This window comes from Schistocerca nitens, chromosome 4 (assembly GCF_023898315.1).
Source record: "Schistocerca nitens isolate TAMUIC-IGC-003100 chromosome 4, iqSchNite1.1, whole genome shotgun sequence".
In the NCBI taxonomy this organism is placed as follows: Eukaryota; Metazoa; Arthropoda; class Insecta; order Orthoptera; family Acrididae; genus Schistocerca; species Schistocerca nitens.
The window spans coordinates 272812726-272837473 of NC_064617.1; the positions used below are offsets into that span (position 1 = coordinate 272812726).

Here is a 24748-nt window from a genome sequence, read left to right on the forward strand (position 1 = left end):
TTGCACCCCCGGATCGACCCGCCGCTTCTGAGCATCGCACGCGTTTTCAGCGCAACGACGCCGTTTTTTTCAGAGTTTATCACGGTCGCCGTCGTTGGGAACGTGGTACCGTGATAAGTGTCCAGGGTCGCGGTTTTTATACTGTTCAAGGTGCTACTGGGGTGCACAGGAGGCATCAGAACCAGTTGCGCCGCGCTGGCCGCCCGGATTCTGCCGCTCGTTCTTTGTCCACAGATTTGGTCCGCGGCGGGTTCCAGCCGCGCCTTCCGACTTCACTGCCGCCCCCAGGGCAGCAGCAGCAGCCGTCGCCGCTACCACGCCGACAGCCCGTCCCGTTGATGCCTCCCGCGCAGCTTCAGTCGCCACCGCCTTCGGAGCTGATGGACGTCGACCCCTCAGCCGGGCCGCCTTCCCAAGCGGTGGCTGTGCAGCCTGTCCTGCAGCCGCTTTCCTTGGGCACCCCCAAGGAGTCTGACACCGCAGCGCCTTGTCCGGCGCCCACTCGGCAGCCGTCGGCGCAGCGTCAGGAGACGCTGCCTCTCTTCGTGGGTCCCGACGCCCCGTCGCGTCCAGCACCAGAAGCTGCGCCCGTGGTCACAGGCGTGCACCCTGACCTCGGTTTTCAGTCGGTGTTTCCCGAGGCCCCGCGCAGCCAATGCTGGGGTGCGGACCGGGGACTGCCACCGACAACAGTCTCCGCCCCGGTCTCTTCTGCTACGCCTGCGGCCGGACCCCTCCCCCGCCGTCGACGCTCGCCACGTCATTATTCAACGACGGTGCGGCGATTTGGGGGGGTGGAGTGTTATATCCTAGCCAGTAATGCCACCCGAGCCCGCTGCCAAAAGGTTGGCAGCATCAAAGTCCGGACACCGTCCGCATAAGCAGCGCCAGCGAGACAGGAAATCGCCGCAAGTCTGCGCGCGCCACCGCTGGCTTCTGGCTTCTTAAGCGCTGGAGTCGCGAGCGCTAGGACAGTTCTGTATTCGCCGCTCAGTTGTATACTCGCCACCGAATTGTGTACTTGCTAGTCAGTTGTGTGTTCATCGCAGCAGATTTGTTGTTTGTCGTCAGCCGACGCTGACCTAGCCGCTCCGACTCGAACTCCACAGATTTCTGTAGACACGGAGTTCACTACTGTGTTTCTGTATCTTCGTTAATAAAGATAAGTACCGACTTTTATTTAATCAGAGTGTTTGGGTTTTCATCTTTCTGTTCACTGTTCCAGCGGACCGGTCGGCCCGCTATTAAAAGTGTGGCGGTGACTTCGTAAGCCGTTTCTACAGCGAATTGTTTGTCACTACGAACGCCGCCACAAAACTAACAAATTCAAAAGCAAAGGCGAATGAGGGCATTCGAAGTTGTCAAAAATTCCCCCACCAACTTCAACGCACTACTGATTCCTTTTGGTAACACCACTTTTAGATATTCTGAGGCCGTCTCTGCGTTCTTTTAAGGGCTGAACTATTCATAATCCGAACGATCAAATCTGCTCTTGGGTTTCCGTTTCTTTGTAGACTTCACCTTTCAATCATCCCCGCAGGCAAAACCTGAAGGGATAAGATCCGGGAACCTTGATGGCCAAGGACGGGAACCTTGATGGCCAAGGAAAGTGCACATATCTACTGATCCATCTTCCGGGTAATATTAGGTTTGGATGATGTGTCTCCTGACAACTACAATGTGCAGGAGCCCCGTCATGCTGGAGGAAGATACGCCCTCTTGTAGCCGAAGGAACCTCTTCCAATAATACTGGAAGTTCATTTTCAATTAAGTGTGAGCAATGGAGTCCTGCAAGGACCAACAAACGAAACGAAAAAGCCTTGAACGCAGCTGTATGTACTCCATAAAAATTGGACACTTGTTATATGACATTGTTTTGCAATTTGTCTATACTACCACATCCTACAATATTGACTATTCCTCCTGAAATATCCTGTATAATTATTCAGGTCTCGACGGGCCATTGAAAGCATTCAGTGCTAGACGCACACCACCGTCCTAACCCTTGCGGGAAGACAGTGTGGCTGCGAGCGAGTGGAATAATGGACGGGAAGGTAGCGCGTATGTGGTATGCGGCAAAGATGGGAATTTGCGTGTGACGAGGAGCGTGTGTAGATAGGTCCTGCAGAAGGGTTGGCCGTAGTGTCCCGATAGTGTAATGGTCAGCGCGTCTGCCTAGTAAGCTGGAGGTCCAGATTCGAATCCCGGTCGGGCACAAATTTTCATCTGCCGCCGTTGCTGTTATTTCAGCGCCTTTTCACAGTGTGGACGTTGTTTTTTGAGGCAATACAGGTGATCTGCGAACATTCGTCTCGCCATCGATGTAACAGGACTTTAACGGCATCCGTTCCTTAGTCATTGCTTTGTGATGGCGCTAACCCATGTCATCAAACTGCGAATCAGACTGTAGCACATAATTATTCAAATAACGAATGGTCAGTATACAAGTATTTACGAGCAGCAGAAGCATGATTGCAGCGAACTGATCACTTGACCAAGCGCCACGTGGAGTACCTGTGAAGTGAGTCATTTCAGCTTCACAGCCGACGATAATATTAGTCAAGCAATTCACTGAAGAATTAATATAATACCCGCACAATGATCTCTGTAGTCATACTGCGTATTTAGCAGCTCGTGAAAGGGGCACTATGTTCGTTAAATCAGATTACTCAAGCCGACTCCAAATAAAGGGAAGCGACGACGTCCCCACACTATCTCTACGTAGATAGCGCTAGATTATGTGCGCCACCATTAACGTTACTGTAAGCAGTTTGACAGTATAACACCACCACATCCACTGATAAGCTGTACAGTTATCACAGAGTTGCTACTCGCAATGATTACAAGTTGTTGATGGTTTGTCAAGAATAGAGGAAACCGCCTCACGAATGTGAAGTTCCATTTGCATTATGCCAATACGGAGATAATATTAAACAACAATAGTTACCCAGCGAAGGGACGAGTCCACATGTCTCGAGTTCTTGCAGTTTCATATTAATGTAGTTCGCGATGGTTTCATATGGAAATTATCGAAGGATAATTGCTGGAACACTCAAGCAGCTCAAGAACGCCTCATTCTGGATTGAGTATGGCTCGGAAAGCGACGTTAGACATTTCCGTCCGTCTCCTGACGACTTACTGAATGAAATCTGAAGTGCACTCACAGTTGTGTTGCCTGCCGTATGAATTCTGTGAAGTATTGTGGCAGCTGGCAGTCTTTGTTGAATACAGACGTGTGCAAATATTTTCACTACTCTAGGGGGAACGTATCTTTGTTGCGTTTTTCCATATCATAACACAGTAACGTAAGGGTCATTCTGCTGACTAACTTTATGACCGGAAGTCCTTAAATAAGAATCTACGAACGGTGCAGTAATTCATGAAAGGAAACAGTCGGTTGGACAAGAGAATGGAGAGCTTCCTGGTTTGTGCGTTTCCGATAGGGCCTACTAGATGAATCTTGTGTCATATTATGCTTCAGAATCCTAAACATTTTTTCACTTCATACTAAAACAAAAGCTATGATATGAGAAGAGGAAATGACTTGTGTTTCTCGGTAACTTTCGTTTTTAGTTTTCATTTTCTCACTTTATACTGAAACAAGGACGTTGATATGAGAGGAGGGAATGAAGTACACGCTTCCAAAATGTATTTTCTTGTGTGCTGCTACTGCGTGCGTGAAAGCTCTGCAGTTAATTTTTGTATCTTGGATAAATTTGTTGTCACCTCACATTACTTAGTGAGAAGGTTCCCATTTTCTTGGGATTAAAATAGAGTGGACATTTGATCACTTGTTAACATTCTGAGGACTAGTGACACGATACCCGTTCCAATTGCTCCTTAGCACCTGAGAGTAGAGAATCACGTTAGTTACTGCAAGAACATGCACGCAGTGATGTCTGCTAAGTGCAGTCAGAGCGAAGGTTATTTCTTTCTGTTTATGGCGACGCGTCCGCTGCAGTGTCAACGCTCAGCCAACAAAGAAATCGCTGCAGCATCGTGCATTGCTAATCGCTGCACTTGTCGCGAGCCGCGACAACAAGAGCGCACTGTCTTAACTATATTTTGGAGTAAAGAGATTTTTCTTACATGACATAATGTGCAGGACATGGGTTAGGTAAAAATTCATTTTCTAACTTTCCATTGCATTAAAATACTTCAGTGATTTTTAATCCGATTTGTACTTCATTGTTTTACGTCATAACATTTATTTATCCAATATTGTAACTAGTCTCGTTTCCCATCTGATTAGCTAGTTGTGATTTTTTTATTTACTACATTTGTGTTCGTCATTGTAACAATAAATTGTCTCACATATATATTTTGTGCTTTGCATCACAAACGCACCAGTCGTAATTCACCCTCAGTGGAATCAAGAGACGAGAGTACGTGTTATCGTATTGATTGATGACAGAAATTACGCCCATCTGAAGCCGGTGAGAGGTATGGAGTACCTAAGACGACAGCTAGGCGTTGATGGAGTAACTATGGTATATAGAAACAAGCCGTATCGAGGGGAAAAGTGGGAGTGGGCAACCCCATGTGTTCAATGAGAGGGACGACTGATGTCTGTTCTACAATACACACACCATTCCATTCGTCAGTTGCCGTCAACTGGGAGAGATTTCTCAGTTTCCTGGTAGTGCAAGAACTGTGAGGAGGAGACAAAGATCACGGAACCGTATGCCGAAGAGGTGCTATAAAGCAACGCTTTACAGATACCAGAAGATCGACCGTACGGCTTTTGCGGCAGAGTATATCGATTTTGACTGGAGCAGAATCATATTAGCCGACGAGAAAATATTTTCTTCCGTTACCAATGCTCCGGTTCAGGTGAGATATCAAAGTTATTGTATATAGCATCGTAAATGATACTGTGGTCGATGGAAGTGACTATGGATTGTAATGCAGAATAGTAGTTGTAAAACACTTTTGTTATTTCGTTAAATTTGTTTGGTATCGCCTTTGTTACATAAGTAGTTGTCTTGAATTCGTCAGAGTTTTTATTGACAAATATTTTTGATATTGTAGGTGTACCGACCACGGGGACTATGTTTCAGTCCGAAGTATCTCGTGGAAAGAGAGAAAAGTGGACGCTTTTCTGTTGGCGTTTGGGGCTACATCTCGGCTCGTGGAGCAGGGCCCGTATTGAATATTAAGGGGAACATCAACGGGGAGGCGTATGTTAACATTTTCGAACATGTAACGAAGCCAAGCGCTGAGCTGTTGTATCCTGAAGGAGACATTTCCTGCAGGTATGAACAGCAAGTGGCATGAAAGCTGTTTCATAGTTTGCAAATACTGATTCACTCTTTTCCTATGGCTTATAATTTATAAAAGAAACTGTTATATTCCGTCGTTTGGTGGTCTCTTGATGTTCCAATATTATTGTTGCATTTTGTTCTTATCATGTCGTCCTTAAAGTAGAGGTTCCTCTTTGCCCCCGTAGCCCCTAGCCTCACACTTTCCCTGTAAATACATCGATGAGGATGATGTATATAAAGATGTGTCAAATGATTTGCATCTCTAAGTGCTTTCAGATTTTTCATTGTTTCCACCCATATTGTCGTAGTAGCTGTCCCTTGCATTTTTTTTTTTTTTTTTTGTGGTTTTCGGGCGCACAACTTCAATGGTCATTAGCGCCCTGACTACTCTAAGAATGCACCGCGAGGCACAAGTTGACAACAACAACTAAAAGGGAAAACACAATAAAAGACAGACTGACAGGCATAGGATTAAAAAACATCATCAAATGTCCTTAGCGAGGTTTGTCAAATTGATAAAACAAAGAACACGAGCAGCTGCTCGTGGGTCATCCGCTAAAATGGCATCTAAAGTAGTAGGCAGGTTAAGATCGAGGCGCAGTGTTTTAAGATCGGGACAGGACATTAAAATGTGACGAACCGTCAGCAAGTGCCCACATGGGCAGAACGGCGCCGGCGCAGCCGTCAGCAGATGGCGATGGCTGAACCGGCAGTGTCCAATTCTTAACCTTGCTAAAACGACCTCCTCCCGCCGAGAAGGGCGTGAGGAGGACGTCCAAGCCACGGGAAGAGGTTTTAAGGCCCGAAGCTTGTTGTCGGTAAGTGCAGCCCAATCGGCATGCCACAGCGACACAACGCGCCGACAAATGACCCTGCTAAAATCGGACGAAGGGACACAACAAGAAGCTGTCCGAGGCTGGAGGACCGCAGCCTTGGCCGCGGCATCTGCAGCTTCGTTCCCAGGGATACCGACATGGCCAGGAACCCACATAAAGCTAACCGGCGTACCGACGTCCACCAGCTGCTGAAGAGAGCGTTGGATCCGGTGTACGAAAGGGTGAACCGGGTACGGATCACTGAGGCTCTGGATGGCGCTCAGGGAATCTGAGCAGATGACATAAGCAGAATGTCGGTGGCGGCAGATGTACAGAACAGCCTGGTAGAGGGCAAAGAGCTCAGCTGTGAAGACCGAACAATGGCCATGGAGCCGGTATTGGAAACTTTGTGCCCCGACAATAAAGGAACACCCGACCCCGTCATTGGTCTTAGAGCCATCTGTATAAATGAAAGTCATGTTGTTGAACTTCGAACGAAGTTCCAAAAAAACGGGAGTGGTAGACCGAACCGGGGGTGACCTCTTTTGGGAGCGAGCTGAGGTCGAGGTGAACGCGGACCTGAGCCTGGAGCCAAGGTGGCGTGCGGCTCTCGCCCACTCGAAAGGTTGCAGGGAGTGAAAAATCAAGGTGTTGAAGGAGGCGACGAAAGCGAACTCCAGGGGGTAGCAAGGCAGAGACATACAACCCGTATTGAAGGTCAAGAGAGTCGTCAAAAAAGGAACGATAAGAAGGATGGTCGGGCATTGACAGTAGCCGACAGGCATACCGACAAAGCAGTATATCGCGCCGGTAGGTGAGTGGCAATTCGCCAGCGTCAGCATGAAGACTCTCTACGGGACTGGTATAAAATGCTCCGATCGCAAGTCGTAAACCCCGATGTTGTATGGAGTTGAGGCGGCGTAAGATGGATGGCCGTGCAGAGGAGTATACGAAGCTCCCATAATCCAGCTTGGAGCGGACGATCGACCGATATAGACGAAGTAGGACGGTTCGATCCGCTCCCCACGACATACCACTGAGAACACGGAGGACATTTAAAGAACGGGTACAACGGGCGGCCAAATATGACACATGTGGAGACCAGCTAAGTTTCCTGTCAAAGGTAAGGCCTAAAAATTTGATTGTCTCCACGAGTGGGAGAGCAACGGGACCGAGTCGTAAGGACGGTGGGAGAAACACTTTGTAGCGCCAGAAGTTAATACAGACCGTCTTCTCGGCAGAAAAACGGAAGCCATTGGCGACACTCCAGGAGTAAAGACGGTCAAGAGAACGCTGAAGACAGCGCTCCAAGACACGTGGACACTGCGCGCTGCAATAGATGGTAAAATCGTCCACGAAAAGGGAGCCTGATACATCAGCTGGGAGGCAATCCATTATTGGATTGATCGCGATGGCGAAGAGAGCGACGCTCAAAACTGAGCCCTGTGGCACCCCATTCTCCTGGCGAAAGGTGTCGGACAGGACAGAACCCACACGTACCCGAAACTGTCGATCCATTAAAAAGGAACGAATAAAAAGAGGGAGGCGACCGCGAAAGCCCCACGTATGCATGGTGCGGAGAATGCCCGCCCTCCAACAGGTGTCGTAAGCCTTCTCCAAATCAAAGAACACAGCCGCGGTCGGGCGCTTCCGCAAGAAGTTATTCATGATGAAGGTCGACAAGGTAACCAGATGGTCGACAGCAGAGCGGCGCCTTCGAAATCCACATTGTACATTGGTAAGTAGGCGGCGAGACTCGAGCAGCCAAACCAATCGAGAGTTAACCATGCGCTCCATCACTTTACAGACACAGCTGGTAAGCGAGATAGGTCGATAACTGGAAGGCAAGTGCCTGTCCTTCCCCGGCTTAGGAATCGGGACAACAATAGACTCGCGCCAGCATGCGGGAACATGTCCCTCAATCCAGATGCGATTGTATGTACGAAGAAGAAAACCTTTACCCGCAGGAGAAAGGTTCTTCAGCATCTGAATATGAATAGAATCAGGCCCTGGAGCGGAGGACCGCGATCGGCCAAGTGCGGTTTCGAGTTCCCGCAAGGTGAATGGGGCATTATAACTTTCACAATTCGAGGAGCGGAAGTCACGTGGCCTAGCCTCCTCGGCCTGTTTGCGGGGGAGGAAGGCAGGGTGGTAATGAGCGGAGCTCGAAACCTCGGCGAAAAAGCGGCCGAAGGCATTGGAGACAGCCTCAGGGGCCACAAGGACTTCATTCGCGACCTTCAAGCCAGAAATTGGGGAGTGGACCTTAGTGCCAGATAGCCGGCGCAGGCTACCCCAGACAACAGAAGAAGGAGTAGAACTGTTGAAGGTGCTGGTGAAAGCAGCCCAGCTGGCTTTCTTGCTTTCTTTAATAATACGACGACACTGAGCACGTAATCGTTTATAATTAATACAATTTGCCACTGTAGGGTGGCGTTGAAAGGTGCGTAAAGCACGTCGACGAGCACGTATAGCGTCCCTACATGCTGCGGTCCACCAGGGGACCGGTACGCGACGTGGAGAAGGGGTAGGGTGAGGGATGGAATATTCAGCAGCAGCGAGAATGACTTCCGTGAGGTGTGCGACCTGACGATCGCAGCTTGTGAAGGTTTGATCCTGAAAGGTCGCCCTGGAAGAGAAGAGCCCCCAGTCTGCCTTGGAGATGGTCCAACGAGAGGAGCACGGAGAGGGAGTATGCTGCAGGAGATGGATAATACACGGGAAGTGGTCGCTCGAATATGTATCAGCAAGGGCATACCACTCAAACCGGCGTGCAAGTTGGGGAGTACATATAGAGAGGTCTAAATGGGAATAGGTATGAGATGTGTCCGAAAGAAAAGTAGGGGCGCCAGTATTGAGGCAGACAAGATTGAGCTGGTTGAAAAGGTCTGCTAACAAGGAGCCCCTCGGGCAGGATGCTGGAGAGCCCCAAAGAGGATGGTGGGCATTGAAGTCTCCAGTTAACAAAAATGGTGCAGGTAGCTGAGCAACAAGTTGCGTCATGTCTGCCCTGGTAACGGTAGATGACGATGGAGCGTAAACGGTACAAAAGGAAAACGTAAAAGTGGGGAGAGTAATGCGGATGGCAACTGCCTGCAGGCCGGTGTGCAACGTGATGGGATCGTAGTAAATATCATCCCGGACCAGCAACATAACCCCTCCATGAGCTGGGATACCTACCACAGGGGGTAGGTCAAAACGCACAGAGGTGTAGTGTGCCAAGGCAATTTGATCGCATGGGCGTAGCTTCGTTTCCTGGAGGGCTACGACGAGCGGACGATGCGAGCGGAGCAGCAACTTCAAGTCCTCTCGGTTGGAGCGAACGCTGCGAATATTCCAGTTAATAAGTGCCATCGGAAGAAAAGGAAGATGAGAGAAGGGGTCACCTCGAAGGCCGCTGAGGGCCTGGCTTCGAGCGAGCACTGCCGCCGCTATCAGTAGGCGGACAGTCATCGTCCATTGGTTCTATAGGTTCATCGGCCATCTTGGGAAGATGGCCGGGAGGGGGAGCTTCCTCCGCCGGTGAACGGCCAGATGTTCGGCTACCAGCGGTGCGGCCAGGCGAAAGGGATGACGGCCTGGGGCGGCAACCGCTGGGTGGCGCAGGAGAAGAAATGCGCCGTGGCGGAGAAGGAGAACTGTGCTTCCTATTAGCCTTCTTGGATGGTCGTTTGGTGGAAGTACCGGACGAAGGCTGGGAGGTCGAGGTACGTAGGAAGTCTGCACGGGACGGTTCCTTCTTGAAGGCCCGTGCATCTCACTTCTGGGTCTTCGTCTTAGCAGAAGCTGATGAAGGGGCTGGTGTCTGTGGGGTGATGGGACGAAGAGGAGACGTCGACCGCGCGATCTTAGCACTGGCCGAACGGACGACCGTGGTGCTGAAGGTCAGATCGCATGTCTGGGTTGCTACCTCCCGGGTAGTCCGAGGAGAGGCGAGGACAGTGCTGTATTTCCCCGCTGGGAGCAGCGTGGGCTTCCTACTAGCCAATAGCTTGCGAGCAGCCGAGGTGGACACTCTCTCTTTGACTCGAATTTCCTGGATACAGCGTTCTTCCTTATAGACAGGACAGTCGCGGGAGGATGCGGCATGGTCACCCTGACAGTTCACACAACGAGGAGACGGAGGTGGACAGTCACCCTCGTGGGCATCCCTGCCACAAGTGACACATTTAGCCGCATTGGAACAAGACTGTCGAGTGTGATTGAAACGCTGACACTGGTAGCAGCGCGTAGGTGTCGGGACATAGGGGCGAACAGAAATAACCTCGTAGCCCGCCTTGATGCGCGATGGCAGCTTAACACTATCGAAGGTTAAGAAAAGTGTCCGGGTCGGTACAAGGTCATTGTTGACCTTTTTCATGACCCGATGGACAGCCGTCACGCCCTGCTCAGCGAGGAAAGATTGAATCTCCTCGTCAGTCAAACCGTCGAGGGATCTAGTGTAGACCACACCACGAGACGAATTCAAAGTTCGGTGAGCCTCCACCCGGACAGGGAATGTGTACAGGAGTGTGGCCCGAAGCAGTTTTTGTGCCTGAAAGGCGCTCTCAGTTTCTAGTAATAAGGTACCGTTACGCAACCTGGTACAAAATTTGACAGATCCGGCTATGGCATCTACGCCCTTCTGGATAACGAAAGGGTTGACAGAGGAAAAATCCTTTCCGTCCTCAGATCGAGAAACTACGAGGAACTGTGGGGCAGGCGGTAGTATTTTTGTCACTGTTGGCTGGTCACGTTTCCGTTTGTGGGTCGAAGTCGAAAGCGATGGAGTAGAATCCATTGCGGAGGAATCCCCCATGATTGCCAGCGTCTCCGATGGCGCGCTCCTTCCTTGTGGGGACCCTCTCAGAGGGCACTCCCGCCTTAGGTGAATGTTTACACCTCAGGTCACACCTCCCGAGAAACAGACGGAGGGACCAATCGGCATGGTCAGAAGGTATCAGCTCAGGCAATCACCCCTCCCCGGGCCTGGCCTTTACCAGGGGGTACGCGCGTGCCTTACATGTCTACCCAGGGCGGGGACTTACGCGTTACCCCGTCACCGGCTACGCGTGCGAACGCGTGGGTCGGCCTTCAGACACGCACAGGGAGGAAGGAAGAAGAGGAAAAAGAAGAGAGAGGGAGAAAGAGGACAGACTGTCTCAAACGCCGAGGCGGAGACCAGAGAAGGCAAGGAGAAGAAGGCAATGAGAAAGCAAGGAGAAAAAGGCAATGAGAAGGCAAGGAGGAGTCAAGGGAAAGAGTAAGGAAGACAGTGAAGTGGAGAAGAGCAAAGAAAGGAACCAACAAAAGGAAGGAAGAAACGAGAAGTGAAAAACCAAAAAGACCACGATTATAGGTCGTGAAACCGTCCGTCTCCGGACGCAGGCGCTAACTACCCCCGTGAGGGGGATGGACTCCTTTTAGTCGCCTCTTACGACAGGCAGGAATACCTCGGGCCTATTCTAATCCCCGGACCCGCAGGGGGGCTGTCCCTTGCATGTAAGCTACAGTTCCTTCTAGAAAGTGCAGCGTGGTCGATTAAGCATGCCCAGAGCTTACGATTACGAGGTACTGTTTGCGCTTACCATTCCCCAGCTCAGTAACCCTGGCGTCGCAAAGCCCATACTCAGGAAAAAAAAAAAATGGCTCTGAGCACTATGGGACTTAACATCTATGGTCATCAGTCCCCTAGAATTCAGAACTACTTAAACCTAACTAACCTAAGGACATCACACAACACCCAGCCATCACGAGGCAGAGAAAATCCCTGACCCCGCCGGGAATCGAACCCGGGAACCCGGGCGTGGGAAGCGAGAACGCTACCGCACGACCACGAGACATACTCAGGAAATAAATGCTGAGCCCCTGAGGGGTGCATCGATTTTCCTGCAGCGTAAACCATCTCAACTGGAAATGGTTAAGGAACGGGAGGTCGTTTGTCTGAAGAAGCGCAGAAGAAACACCAAGAAGTGTTTCGTTGGCCTCAAAAGCAATACTACCCAATTACCAAACATAATACCGTGATGTGGCTGTTGGGGAAACATCTCACCTAAACAGTAAACAAGACGATGCTGACAACAAGTCAGATTTCCACGATTACATGCTTACAGAGTACTGGAAGTTGAAACGGCATGGGAACATAAAACAGAAATTTGGGAAAATTCGGGAAGGATCGTATACGATAGCGGGAGGACCGGAAGAAGGAGTTTAACTGGAAGAACGTATTGTAAAAGAAAATTTCAAGAATAATTTTAGTTTCTTAAGGATATCAAAGTTAAGAGATTATAGTTTCTATAGTCCGATTCATTTCAGGGTGAGCAGTTTTCACAGTTGCTGACGTATTAAATTAGGAAGAAGACTACAATAAAAGGTCACGCAATACTTTCAAAACCAGAAATGTATCTTACTTTCTTCTCATTCTGCAATCTATTGCTTTACGACACACGCAAGAAATACTGTTCCTTGTTTTTACGGTAGTGAGAGAACACAAGGTGAGGGGAATACCTCTAAAAAAAAAGAGTTAGTTCCGTTTCAGACGCCGTGCTGGGAGGACGTGATTATGGCACAGCTTTACTACTGTGTTTCGAAGTCTCTACTACTAATTGTTCCTATTTGTTCTATGCGTTGAAGTGTTTTGTGTCTACGTTTCTTTCATTTCTTTGCTGAGAGTGGTTTCGGCAGCTGTTTAACTGCAGCTATGGCTGCAATGGTGCCCAGAAAACTAACTTTGCTATTTGGATTTGACGAGGCTACGCGTGCGCGTGCGTGCGTGTAGCTGCTCTCCCCTCCTTTGTGGTGCTGGAACGGATTTTACATATTTTGAAGGGAAAGTTGAACTCTGCCACTCCGATAATTTGGTGAGTACAGTAGCAGTTTCGAATGTTGATATTGATATCAAACATGTCAGAATATTAACTAGGCGCCCGAGGCAGGTTATTTATGAGACTTTTATGTAAGTATCGTGACAGCCAGAAAATTAGGAATGAACTGTGGTCAGTCCAACGAAGATTGCAATTTTTTAGCGGTCGACATCGACGTCGAACAAAATATTCCGTCATATTCTAGTTTGCGGTTACAAGGGACATGTTTTGTACAATGGGCAGATTCTGACCTGTCCTATGTAATGAGCGTGGGCACCTGAGGCAGGACTGCCCGGAAAACGTATTCGTGTTGCTAAACAACTTACAACAGCGTCTACCGTTAACTTTGGCCTACCTTGCGACTGAGAATTCAATGACAAACAGGTTCTCCCATCAAGGATTAAGTTGGGGACAGGATGCAGAATCGTGTTGATGAATTCCTGCCGTTAGCTAAAAAGGAGTATTTAGACAATTCTGTTGTTGAGAGTTGTGTAGTTACTAACAAGAGACACCGAACTCACGACGGCCGAAGTACAGAAGAGGAGGAGGAGGAGGAGGAGGAGGAGGAGGAGGCGGCAGAAGATGGAATTAACCTACCTAGGAAAGTCTTAGATGGCATTCAGAAACCAGTGTCAGCGGCTGCGGTTTCGAAACATGTAATTTAATTTTTAGCTCAGTTTCAAATGTGCAGGTAAGTAACTCAAATACACCACCAACAAACTAGCAGGCCGACGTGACGTCACAACGACGCCTGCCACCCCAGGCACGTCAACAAGTGCAGACAGACTAGGCGGAGGTTCATTCCACAAGTAAATGAGGAAACTGTTTCCGTAAACAGCCGGCAACTTCACTCCTCAGCCCGACGACAAACCAGCAGATGACTCGAGCGTGGACAAAGAAACAGCGAAAGAAAGTGAACGTAGAAGAGCCCGGACGCATGAGGAAGTCTAAGTCTGAGAAAAGGCCGCTAACAGCGGAAGGGAGGCTGGCGACGGACGTCAGCTCAGATTCTCCCTCCCCGCCCTCAGCGGGTAGATTACACCGACACTCAGTGCAACCAAATGTCAATACTGTTTGCAAAGAACAAAAAGAATCCAACGAAAAAAGTGACGCAAATTTGAAGTCGGATTCTCATGAATGTTCTGGCGAGGAATGATGAAATGATTGATAACTAGACACATTTAGTAGAAATCTTATGCTACAATCCTATGTAATTGCCACGTTAAACATTAATAGGATCCAGTCGGATTTAAAAGTAAATCCCCTATCAGTTTTTAAATGACTCAGCAACGGACATAGTTCTTCCACAAGCAGTTCTATCACCACACCATAACCTTTCCCGTTATGTAGGGTTTTACAATGTTTGACCTGAAGCGAAAGTGGGTACGGCCATTTTAGTTAGTTTTGTTCTTATCATGTCGTCCTTAAAGTAGAGGTTCCTCTTTGCCCCCGTAGCCCCTAGCCTCACACTTTCCCTGTAAATACATCGATGAGGATGATGTATATAAAGATGTGTCAAATGATTTGTATCTCTAAGTGCTTTCAGATTTTTCATTGTTTCCACCCATATTGTCGTAGTAGCTGTCCCTTGCATGTAAGCTACAGTTCCTTCTAGAAAGGAGGATTGTGAAGCCCTACGATCAGTTGCCTGTGGGTGTTTCAGCCACTGGTGGCTGTTTCTTTCCTACTGGTAGGAACCTGAGAAGGGAGTGAACCAAGGGACCCCTTCCTAGCGAGAGAAGCCAAGAAAGACTTATGCTTCTCTGGCTGAGAAATAGGGTCTGATGTGCCCAATGGTTGGGGAGGCATTGCTCCTGAAGTAGGTTGTGCAGGAGCAACCGGGATAGGAGTGGCCCCCACCATTCGTGAATTAGACTCCGAGAGAGGGACTGGAACCACCATCGCTGGTGATACCTTTGCTAATGATACGTCCCTCTGGTAGTACTCTCCGAACAGCAAGAGCCACGTTCTTTAAAGAAGGCATAATTTACCTCTAAGAGAAATCCTTCTCAACTCATACTTCGTGTCCTGAAGCGAAAAGATCAGGCTCTTCAGTGCTGACCTCTAACTGAAAGATACCCTACATTGGTGAAATTCACACATCAGTACAAACTCGTGTTGTAGGGTTGACGTAATTCGTGTCTGAAGATCTGTAAAGCGAAGTGTTGAACGTTGAAACTTTTCCTGTCACATTTCCCGACCGCAGTGTACTGTTAGCGTGTGTAAATCTCACACTGCAACCCTCTTTCCAAGTACGAAGTCAATAATATAAATATTTCCTGATTATCGGATATAGAATACGCACTAACTGATGCTTCGATACTGTGCACACGTTCACTCAACTTTCGAGGTGCGATCGAATAGTGGACCAGACGAGGGAAAGCGAAGTTCAGGTAAGCTTTAATATCCTTCAATACAGACAAGGCTGGGGAATGGAGAAACACCGAAGGCTTTTACTTTACCATCAGGCGGGAGCCGTGACACCACGAATTAAAGATATTAAACAAATAAAAACCAAATTAATTAACTATTTAGAACTAGAGTAACTTAAGATACGATTCAAAGTGAAATCACTAAATGAAGAAGAGACTTCTGCCTTGTACCATCTTATCAGGCACAGAGAAAACAGAAGTAGCAACTGGCCACCGTACCGACACTGAGGTGGGTCTTCATGGCGCAGGAGATAGCCGTGTGTCACCCGAGAGTGGCCGATGCAGAGCCGGCAGAGGACCACGGAGTCCCTGCGACAGGCCCGCATGGAGGAACTCCACACATTCGTAGTCTCCTTTATGACATGCAGTTTATTGCGCGTACCAAGGTTATGCCATTAAATATTTCTTAGCCGAAAAACCTTGCGGCAGGTCAGTTTCAGAGGTGGCTATCTCCAGAAGCGGTTTCCACGTAGCCTGTCGGCAAGTTCATTGTCGGGGATTCCGACGTGTCCTGAGGTCCAGAAACACCACCGAACGACCTGACTGTTCCAGGGCATAGAGGGACTCCTGGATGGTCGTTACTGGAAGGAGGCGAGGGTAGCACTTGTCAATAGCTTTTAAGCTGCTCAAGGAGTCACTACAGACAAGAAATGATATGCTGAAGAGAATGAGATATGGCCACCAGCTGTGTAGTGTAAACACTGCAGCCATTTGGCAAGGAGCCCTGTTCAATATATCCTATGTGAACATAGGCAAAGGCAGGTGACCATCAGCCATCGAGCCGTCTGTGTATACTTCAGAGCCTGGGAACGCATTAAGAATCGAGAGAAGGTGACAGCAGAGAGCCTTAGGAGGAAATAAGTCCTTAGGGCCATCCGAAAGTTCCGCACAAAGCTGCGGCACACCATGGAGGTGTATGTGAATGGGACTGGGGGAGAGGTGATAAAGGAAAGGACCCCATTTCAGACAGAAGGGAGAAGACACGAATCGCTATCGTAATCCCTGACCTGGGCCACTGATGTGGGAGATGAACCACAGCGGTTGCGAAAAGTATACGGTAATTTGGATGCCCAGGAGAGACAGGAATGTGTGCCACATAACTAGCGAACAGTTGTGCGCACATTGGTGGGGGGGGGGGGGGGGGGGGGACTCAAGCCTGAATCAGTACTCTGGTCACTGGGCTCGTCCTAAAATCTCCCATCGCTGGTCGAACTCAACAGTGATGCACTGCGTCTAGCAACTGCGACGCTGAGGGCGCCGCCAAACCATAAACCAGATTCCCATAGGCGGTATTTAACGAGGGATTTGTAGAGCCGCAACAGTGTAGAGCCATCTGCACCCCAGTTGGTGTTGCTCAGGCAATGGAAAGCATTGAGGTATTGCCAGCACCTCCACTTAAGCAGTTAAAGAGGAGGAAGCCAAGTCAATCAGGCACTGGTAACTAGTCCCAAGAATCGACATGGCGCCACTGCAGGGAGTATCATCAAGGTAAAGTTCTGGTTCTGGATGAATGGTACGATACTGACAGAAGTGATTGACGCAAAACTTTGTGGCTGAAAACTGGAAGCCATGGGCTAGTGCCCGTGACTGCACCTTGTTCATCGCTCCCTGTAGATGGCGCTCAGCAACAATAGTGCAGGAGGATCAATAGGAAATCTAGAATTCATCTGCATATACAGAAGGTGAGACAGATGGCCCAAGAGCTGCTGTTAGACCATTAGCTTTTGGATAAAAATCAGGAGCAGGCCCTGGAGACCACACTCATGTGTGTCAAGGATACGATGTCGCCAGGTCGCGTCGTAAGATTTCTGATTTCAAAAAAGATTGCAACCAGGAGTAGGCGTCAGGAAAAGGCTGTTTGGATGGCAGACTTGAGGGACACTACATTATCAGCGGTAGAGCGACACTGGCAGAAACCGCCCTGGCATGGAGCCAGTAGAACCCATGACTTCAGGGACCAACATGAACGCCAACTGATTCCGAAGAATATTGGTGAGGCTGATGAGCAGATAGCTACCCACACCAAGCGGGGTTTTACCAGGTTTAAGCACTGGAACGATGGTGCTCTCCCACCATTGCCACAGGAATAAGCCATCATTACAGACACAGTTGAAGATGACGAGGACATGTCGCTGGTAGACAGACAAGAGATGTTTAATCAAGTGAGGGTGGATGCAATCTGGCCCAGGAGTTGTGTCAGGGTACTGTGCAAGTACGCTGAGAAATTCCCACTCAGTAAACAGAGCTTTAATGGTTCACTGTGGCGTGTAGTGAACGAGAAGTATCTCCCTTCTACCCGCCGTTTTAGGGTACGAGATGCTGGGGAGGGGGGGGGGTAATTCTCCGATGCATAGACCATAGCACAGTGCTCAGCAACTACGTTTGCGACGCTAGATAACGCTCCATTGATGGAAATGCCAGGGACACCTGTTGAGGTCTGGTTCCCAAAGACACGTCTGATCTTCATACAGACTTGTGAAGGTGACATAGGCTAACCAATTAGAGATGTGCCTTGCCCAACACTTTTTTTTAGCTGCCGAATATGGTCACGGAGCTGTTTAAAAGTTATTGTATGTTCCAGTAATGGGTGCGGCCATCAAGGCACTGTGTCGCCAGGGGCGAAAAAAAGGGATTGCGTTTTCCGCCGTAGAAACGATCGTTCTGGTTACTTGCTCAATCACTACATCGATGGTACCGTGTGGGGGGAGATTTAACAATGACAGCAGAGGTGAATGCTTCTGGTCTACATTGTTTAAAGCCCACCTGGGTAGGCGTCTGGGGGAATGATGCTGAGGGATTGACATGAAGATATGGAAGTGGTCCCTAACCTTGAGCCATCGTGGGCTCTCCAGTGGACAGATTGAAGTAGTCCTGGGCTGCAAAGTGATAAATCAATGGCCGAGTAAGTACCATGAGCAACACTAAAATGTGTGGGGGCACCAGTATTTAAGAGAGCGAGTTGAGACAGTAAATTTTTCGACATCTCTTCCTCGGCCAGTAAGCATGATGCCACCCCACAAGGGGTTGTGGGCACTCAAATCCCCAGAAGTAGAGAAGATTCAGTGAGTTTATTAATCAGTGCATCAAATATGTTCAGGGGTACTGCACCATCTGGAGGAAGATATACATTGCAGATGGTTAGTTTCTGCATGATTCTTAACCTAACAGCCACAGGTATTAGAGGAGTTCGAAGGGGCACTGGTACACTACATACTGAGTTCAGGACAGACCCATGCTCCACCCAACGTACTAACGTACTATTTAATCGCTACATCTTTTGTGATAGCCCTTTAAAGCTGTGAAGAGGAGAGGTCCGTACTGCCAAGAACCTGAATTCCTGGAAGGCAACGATGAAAGCGGGTGTGGAGGTTAATAATTGTTGTAGCTCAGCCAGGTGGTGGAAAAAACCATAGCAATTCCACTGGAGGATGACGTTATCTTGAGACTGGGAAGGCATGAAGTGCTCAAGCAGGCAGTGAACGCCTCAGGGTCGCCTGCTGCCACCGATTGAGCAACTATGCCGTCAATATCCTATGATTCCAATGATCAAGCGAGATCTAGGTCATCAGGGGATGCCAGTATCTCCACCTCATCCTCAGACTTTTAGAGAGTGGTGGTGTGGGTACCACTGCACTCTTTGTTCTTTGAAGTCTTTTTCCATCTGGGAGGGTTTCACTGATTCAGTGTCAGGGACCGAGGTGGTTTGTGAAGCCCTACGATCAGTTGCCTGTGGGTGTTTCAGCCACTGGTGGCTGTTTCTTTCCTACTGGTAGGAACCTGAGAAGGTTGGTTGGTTTGGGGGATTAAAGGGACCAGACTGCTACGGTCATCGGTCCCTTTGTCCAAGTACTAAAAACACCCACAGAATAAAAAACGAGTAACAGAATGGAGCACAGACGACACAGAACAAGAGAAACTGAGACAAAGACCAGACAAAACGAACTAAAAGCACACAGAGTGTGACGGTGGTTGGCCGACCAGAGCAACAAAAAAGGAAAAGCCAACCACTTGAAACACATTAAAAAATCAGTTTAAAACCGGAGGCCGAAGGCCAGAATCAACACAAAACAATAACAGAAAATAGGAACACTCAGATTAAAGAATAAAAACCCCCTGCCCGAATAAAACGTAGAACTAAGTCAGCCATAGCCGAGTCATCTGTTAAAAGGGCAGGGAGCGAGTCAGGCAGTGCGAACGACTGCCTGAGCGCAGCTAAAAACGGACACTCCAATAAAATATGAACCACTGATAAAACGGAGCCGCAGCGACATAAAGGCGCGTCCTCACGGCGCAATAAGTGGCCGTGCGTAAGCCGAGTGTGCCCAATGCGCAGCCGGCAGAGGACAACAGACTCCTTGCGGGAGACCCGCAAGGACGACCGCCACACAGTCGTCGTCACCTTGATTGGACGGAGTTTGTTGGGCGTGCGCAGATTGCGCCATTCAGCGTCCCAAACCGAAAGAACTTCACGGCGTAAGACTGCCCGCAAATCAGTCTCTGGGAGGCCAATCCCCAGAGACAATTTACTAGTGGCCTCTTTCGCCAGGCGGTCAACATTCTCATTGCCAGGTATCCCAACATGGCCTGGGGTCCACACGAAGACCACAGAGCGGCCGCAACGCGCAAGAGCATGCAGGGACTCATGGATAGCCATCACCAGACGACAACGAGGAAAACACTGGTCGAGAGCTCGTAAACTGCTCAGGGAATCGCTACAGATAACGAAGGACTCACCTGAGCAGGAGCGGATATACTCTAGGGCACGAAAGATGGCGACCAGCTCAGCAGTGTAAACGCTGCAGCCATCCGGCAAGGAACGTTGTTCGGAATGGTCCCCTAGAGTTAGCGCATACCCGACACAACCAGCAACCATCGAACCGTCGGTGTAAACAATGCCAGAGCCCTGATACGTGGCCAGGATGGAATAAAAGCGGCGGCGGAAGGCCTCAGGAGGGACTGAGTCCTTCGAGCCCTGTGCCAAGTCGAACCGAAGGCGAGGGCGAGGAACATACCATGCGGGTGTACGCAGAGGTGCCCGGAAAGGAGGTGGAACAGGGAAAAACCCAAGCCCGGAGAGAAGCTCCTTGACATGTACAGCGTCCGGACAACCCGATCGGGGCCGACGGGCCGGCAGATGGACGACTGACTGCGGGGACAGGACACGGTAATTTGGATGCCCGGGCAAGCTAAAAACATGGGCCGCATAAGCAGCCAGTAATTGTTGGCGTCTTATCCACAATGGAGGGACACCTGCCTCCACTAGTATACTGTTCACAGGGCTGGTGCGGAAAGCACCAGTGGCAAGGCATATCCCGCTATGGAGGATTGGGTCCAGCACCCGCAACGCAGATGGGGAAGCTGAGCCATAAGCCAGGCTCCCATAATCCAGACGAGACTGGATGAACGCCTGGTAGAGCCGGAACAGGGTAGACCGGTCGGCGCCCCAGCGGGTGTGGCTCAAACATCGCAGAGCATTGAGATGCCGCCAACACGCCTGTTTGAGCTGCCGGATATGAGGCAGCCAAGTCAACCGGGCATCAAAAACCACCCCCAAAAACCTGTGAGATTCCACCACTGAAAGACGTTCGCCGTTAAGAGAAAGCTGCGGCTCCGGGTGGACAGTACGTCGCCGGCAGAAATGCATAACGCAGGTCTTGGCTGCCGAAAACTGGAACCCATGAGCTACAGCCCAAGACTGCGCCTTGCGGATAGCGCCCTGTAGCTGACGTTCAACAGCTGCAATGCCAGTAGAGCTGTAGTAAAGGCAGAAGTCGTCAGCATACAGGGAAGCGGAGACAGAATTTCCCACGGCCGCAGCGAGCCCGTTAATGGCTATTAAAAACAGGCAGACGCTTAAAACAGAATCCTGTGGCACACCGTTCTCCTGGACGTGGGAGGAACTATACGAGGCCGCGACTTGCACGCGGAAGGTACGATACGACAGAAAATGGCGGATAAAAATCGGCAGAGGACCCCGAAGACCCCATCCATGAAGCGTAGAAAGGATGTGATGACGCCATGTCGTATCGTACGCCTTTCGCATGTCGAAAAAGACAGCGACCAGGTGCTGACGGCGTGCAAAGGCAGTACGGATGGCCGACTCCAGGCTCACCAGAGTGTGGGTGGCGGAGCGGCCTTTACGGAACCCACCCTGAGACGGAGCCAGAAGGCCCCGAGACTCCAGTACCCAATTCAAGCGCCGGCTCACCATCCGTTCGAGAAGCTTGCAAAGAACGTTGGTGAGGCTAATGGGACGGTAGCTGTCTACCTCCAGAGGGGTCTTTCCAGGTTTCAAAACGGGGATGACAATGCCTTCCCGCCATTGCGACGGAAACTCCCCCTCGACCCAAAGACGGTTGTGAAGATCGAGGAGGCGCCGCTGGCAGTCCACTGAAAGGTGTTTCAGCATCTGACAGTGGATGCCATCTGGCCCAGGAGCGGTGTCAGGGCAAGCGTCTAGGGCACAGCGAAATTCCCACTCACTAAATGGAGCATTGTAAGATTCTGGGTGGTTGGTGCGAGACGAAAGGCTCCGACGTTCCATCCGCTCTTTAAGGGAGCGGAAGGCCTGGGGGTAATTCGCAGAAGCGGAACTCATAGCAAAATGCTCTGCTAAGCGATTTGCAATGACGTCGGAGTCAGTACAAACTGCTCCATTCAGTGAGAGCGCAGGGACGCTGGCAGGGGTCCGATAGCCGTAGATGCGTCGAATCTTGGCCCAGACCTGCGATGGAGTGACATGGAGGCCAATGGTTGACACATACCGCTCCCAGCACTCCTCCTTGCCTTGGCGGATAAGGAGGCGGGCCCGCGCACGCAGCCGTTTGAAGGCGACAAGGTGGTCTATGGAGGGATGCCGCTTGTGACGCTGGAGCGCCCGCCAGCGATCTCAGGCGACCACCAAGGCACAGCCCTCCGCCAAGGGGACCCAGAAGAACGGGGAATGGCAGATTCGGCGGCAGTAACGATGCCGGTGGTGACCGATTGAACCACCGCATCAATGTCACCAGTAGAGAGAGGCTCAATAGCGGCAGTTGAGGAGAACAAGTCCCAGTCAGCCTTATTCATAGCCCATCTGGTAGGGCGCCCAGAAGAGTGACGCTGTGGTAGTGACAGAAAGATCGGAAAGTGGTCACTACCACACAGGTCGTCATGCACACTCCATTGGACAGACGGTAAGAGGCTATGGCTACAGATTGAAAGGTCAATGGCGGAGTACGTGCCATGCGCCACACTGAAGTGTGTGAAGGCACCATCATTTAACAGCGAGAGATCGAGCTGCAACAATAAATGCTCAACGATGGCGCCTCGACCTGTCGCCACTGACCCACCCCACAGAGGGTTATGGGCGTTGAAGTCGCCCAATAGCACGAAAGGTGGCGGCAATTGGGCTACCAGTGCAGCCAGGACTAGCTGCGAGACATCACCATCCGGTGGAAGGTAAAGACTGCAGACGGTAATCGCCTGTGGCGTCCACACCCGTACAGCGACAGCCTCTAAAGGTGTTAGAGGGACAGACTCGCTGTGCAGAGTATTTGTTTGTTTGTTTTTTGGTTTTAGGGCGCAAAACTTCTATTGTCATAAGCGCCCAGCCCGCGACTTAGGAAACAGTAAAAAACCGAAATTGAAAACCAGCAGCAATGGGAACAAAGTCACAAAATTGGAGAAACTAAAAGCAGATGGAATGCTTAAAAATCCACTACAGAAAGGGGTTGGTTGTCCCCAAAAAAAGCTTCAAATGACTGACGTCATTTCACTGTCACTAATAAACTGGAGAACGCGGTCGGCTGAGCGCGCGTAATCTGCTAAAATCGACGAGAGATCAGGCGATAGCTGTAGACGGGAGCGTAACGGATTAAAATAGGGGCATTCAATTAAAAGGTGTCTTACCGTCCACAGCTGAGAGCAGTGGGGACAGAGTGGGGGAGGATCTCCGCTTAAAAGATGTCGATGGCTAAAAAGACAGTGCCCTATCCGGAGTCTAGCTAAAATCACCTCCTCCCGACGACGCGTTCGGGAGGAAGAGGTCCAAGCGCAAGGAAGGTCTTTCACTTCCCGCAATTTATTATGGGGAAGTGTTGACCAATGCGCATGCCATAAATGAGCAACTTTGCGACATAAACCGCTCCGTAGATCGGTGAAGGGAAGCGACTGAATAGCTGGCCGAGGAAGAGAGACTGCAGCCTTGGCCGCTATATCGGCCGCCTCATTCCCACAGATACCAGCGTGTCCCGGGAGCCAGAGGAACGCCACCGAGACGCCCCCCAGGTGGAGCAAGCGCAGACAGTCCTGAATCCGGTGGACCAGAGGGTGCACAGGGTAAAGAGCTTGGAGACTGAGGAGAGAGCTGAGAGAATCTGAGCAGATTACGTACTGTATCCGCTGATGGCGGCGGATGTAGTGGACAGCCTGGAGAACAGCGAAAAGCTCCGCAGTATAAACCGAACACTGGTCGGGAAGCCGAAAGTGATTTGGGGCGTCGCCAACAATATAGGCACTCCCTACACCCAACGATGTTTTTGAGCCGTCGGTGTAAATAAATGTGGCGTCCGTCATTTGTGCACATAGAGCAGCAAATGCTCGACGATAAGCAAGTGTAGGGGTACCATCCTTGGGAAATCGACAAAGGTCACGGAGCAGGCAGATCCGGGGACGGAGCCAAGGCGGTGCTGTACCCCAAGTCATCAGGAAGGTTTTAGGAAAGCGGAAGGAAAGAGAATGGAGCAGTTGACGGAAGCGGACTCCCGGGGGTAGTAGGAAGGAGGAGCGGCCTGCATACCCTACATCAAAGGAGGCGTCGAAAAAAAGTAGGCATGGAAGACAGATGGCTAGCGTAACGACTCAGAAGGACTGCTCGCCGATTGGACAGCGGAGGTTCAGCAGTCTCAGCATAAAGGCTTTCCACAGGGCTAGTTTAAAAAGCTCCAGACACTAAACGTAATCCACGGTGGTGGATAGAGTCGAGACGCCGAAGAATAGACGGCCGAGCAGAGGAGTAGACTATGCTTCCATAATCCAATTTCGAGCGCACTAAGGCGCGATAGAGGCGGAGAAGGACCACTCGGTCCGCTCCCCAGGAGGTACCATTCAGGACACGGAGGGTGTTAAGCGATCGCAGACAGCGAGCCGAAAGATAGGAAACGTGGGAGGACCAGCACAGTTTTCTGTCAAACATAAGACCCAAGAATTTAGCGACGTCTGAAAACGGAAGGTTGACAGGACCTAGATGTGAGGAGGGCGGAAGAAACTCCTTACGTCGCCAAAAAGTAACACAAACGGTCTTACTGGGAGAGAAACGGAAGCCTGTTTCGATGCTCCAAGAGTGGAGGCGATCGAGACATCCTTGAAGACGTCGTTCAAGAAGGCTGGTCCGTTGAGAGCTGTAGTAGATCGCA

General features: G+C 50.2%; 1 protein-coding gene across 1 annotated transcript in view; it reads left to right on the forward strand.

The window, feature by feature from the left end:
* Nucleotides 1-24748, forward strand: part of LOC126252248 (translation initiation factor IF-2-like) — a 97400-nt gene that overhangs the window by 37179 nt on the left and 35473 nt on the right. Inside the window, exon 4 of the mRNA XM_049953121.1 lies at nucleotides 235-663. Within this exon, the coding sequence (XP_049809078.1) occupies nucleotides 235-663 (429 nt within the window). The remainder of the gene's footprint in view (nucleotides 1-234; nucleotides 664-24748) is intronic.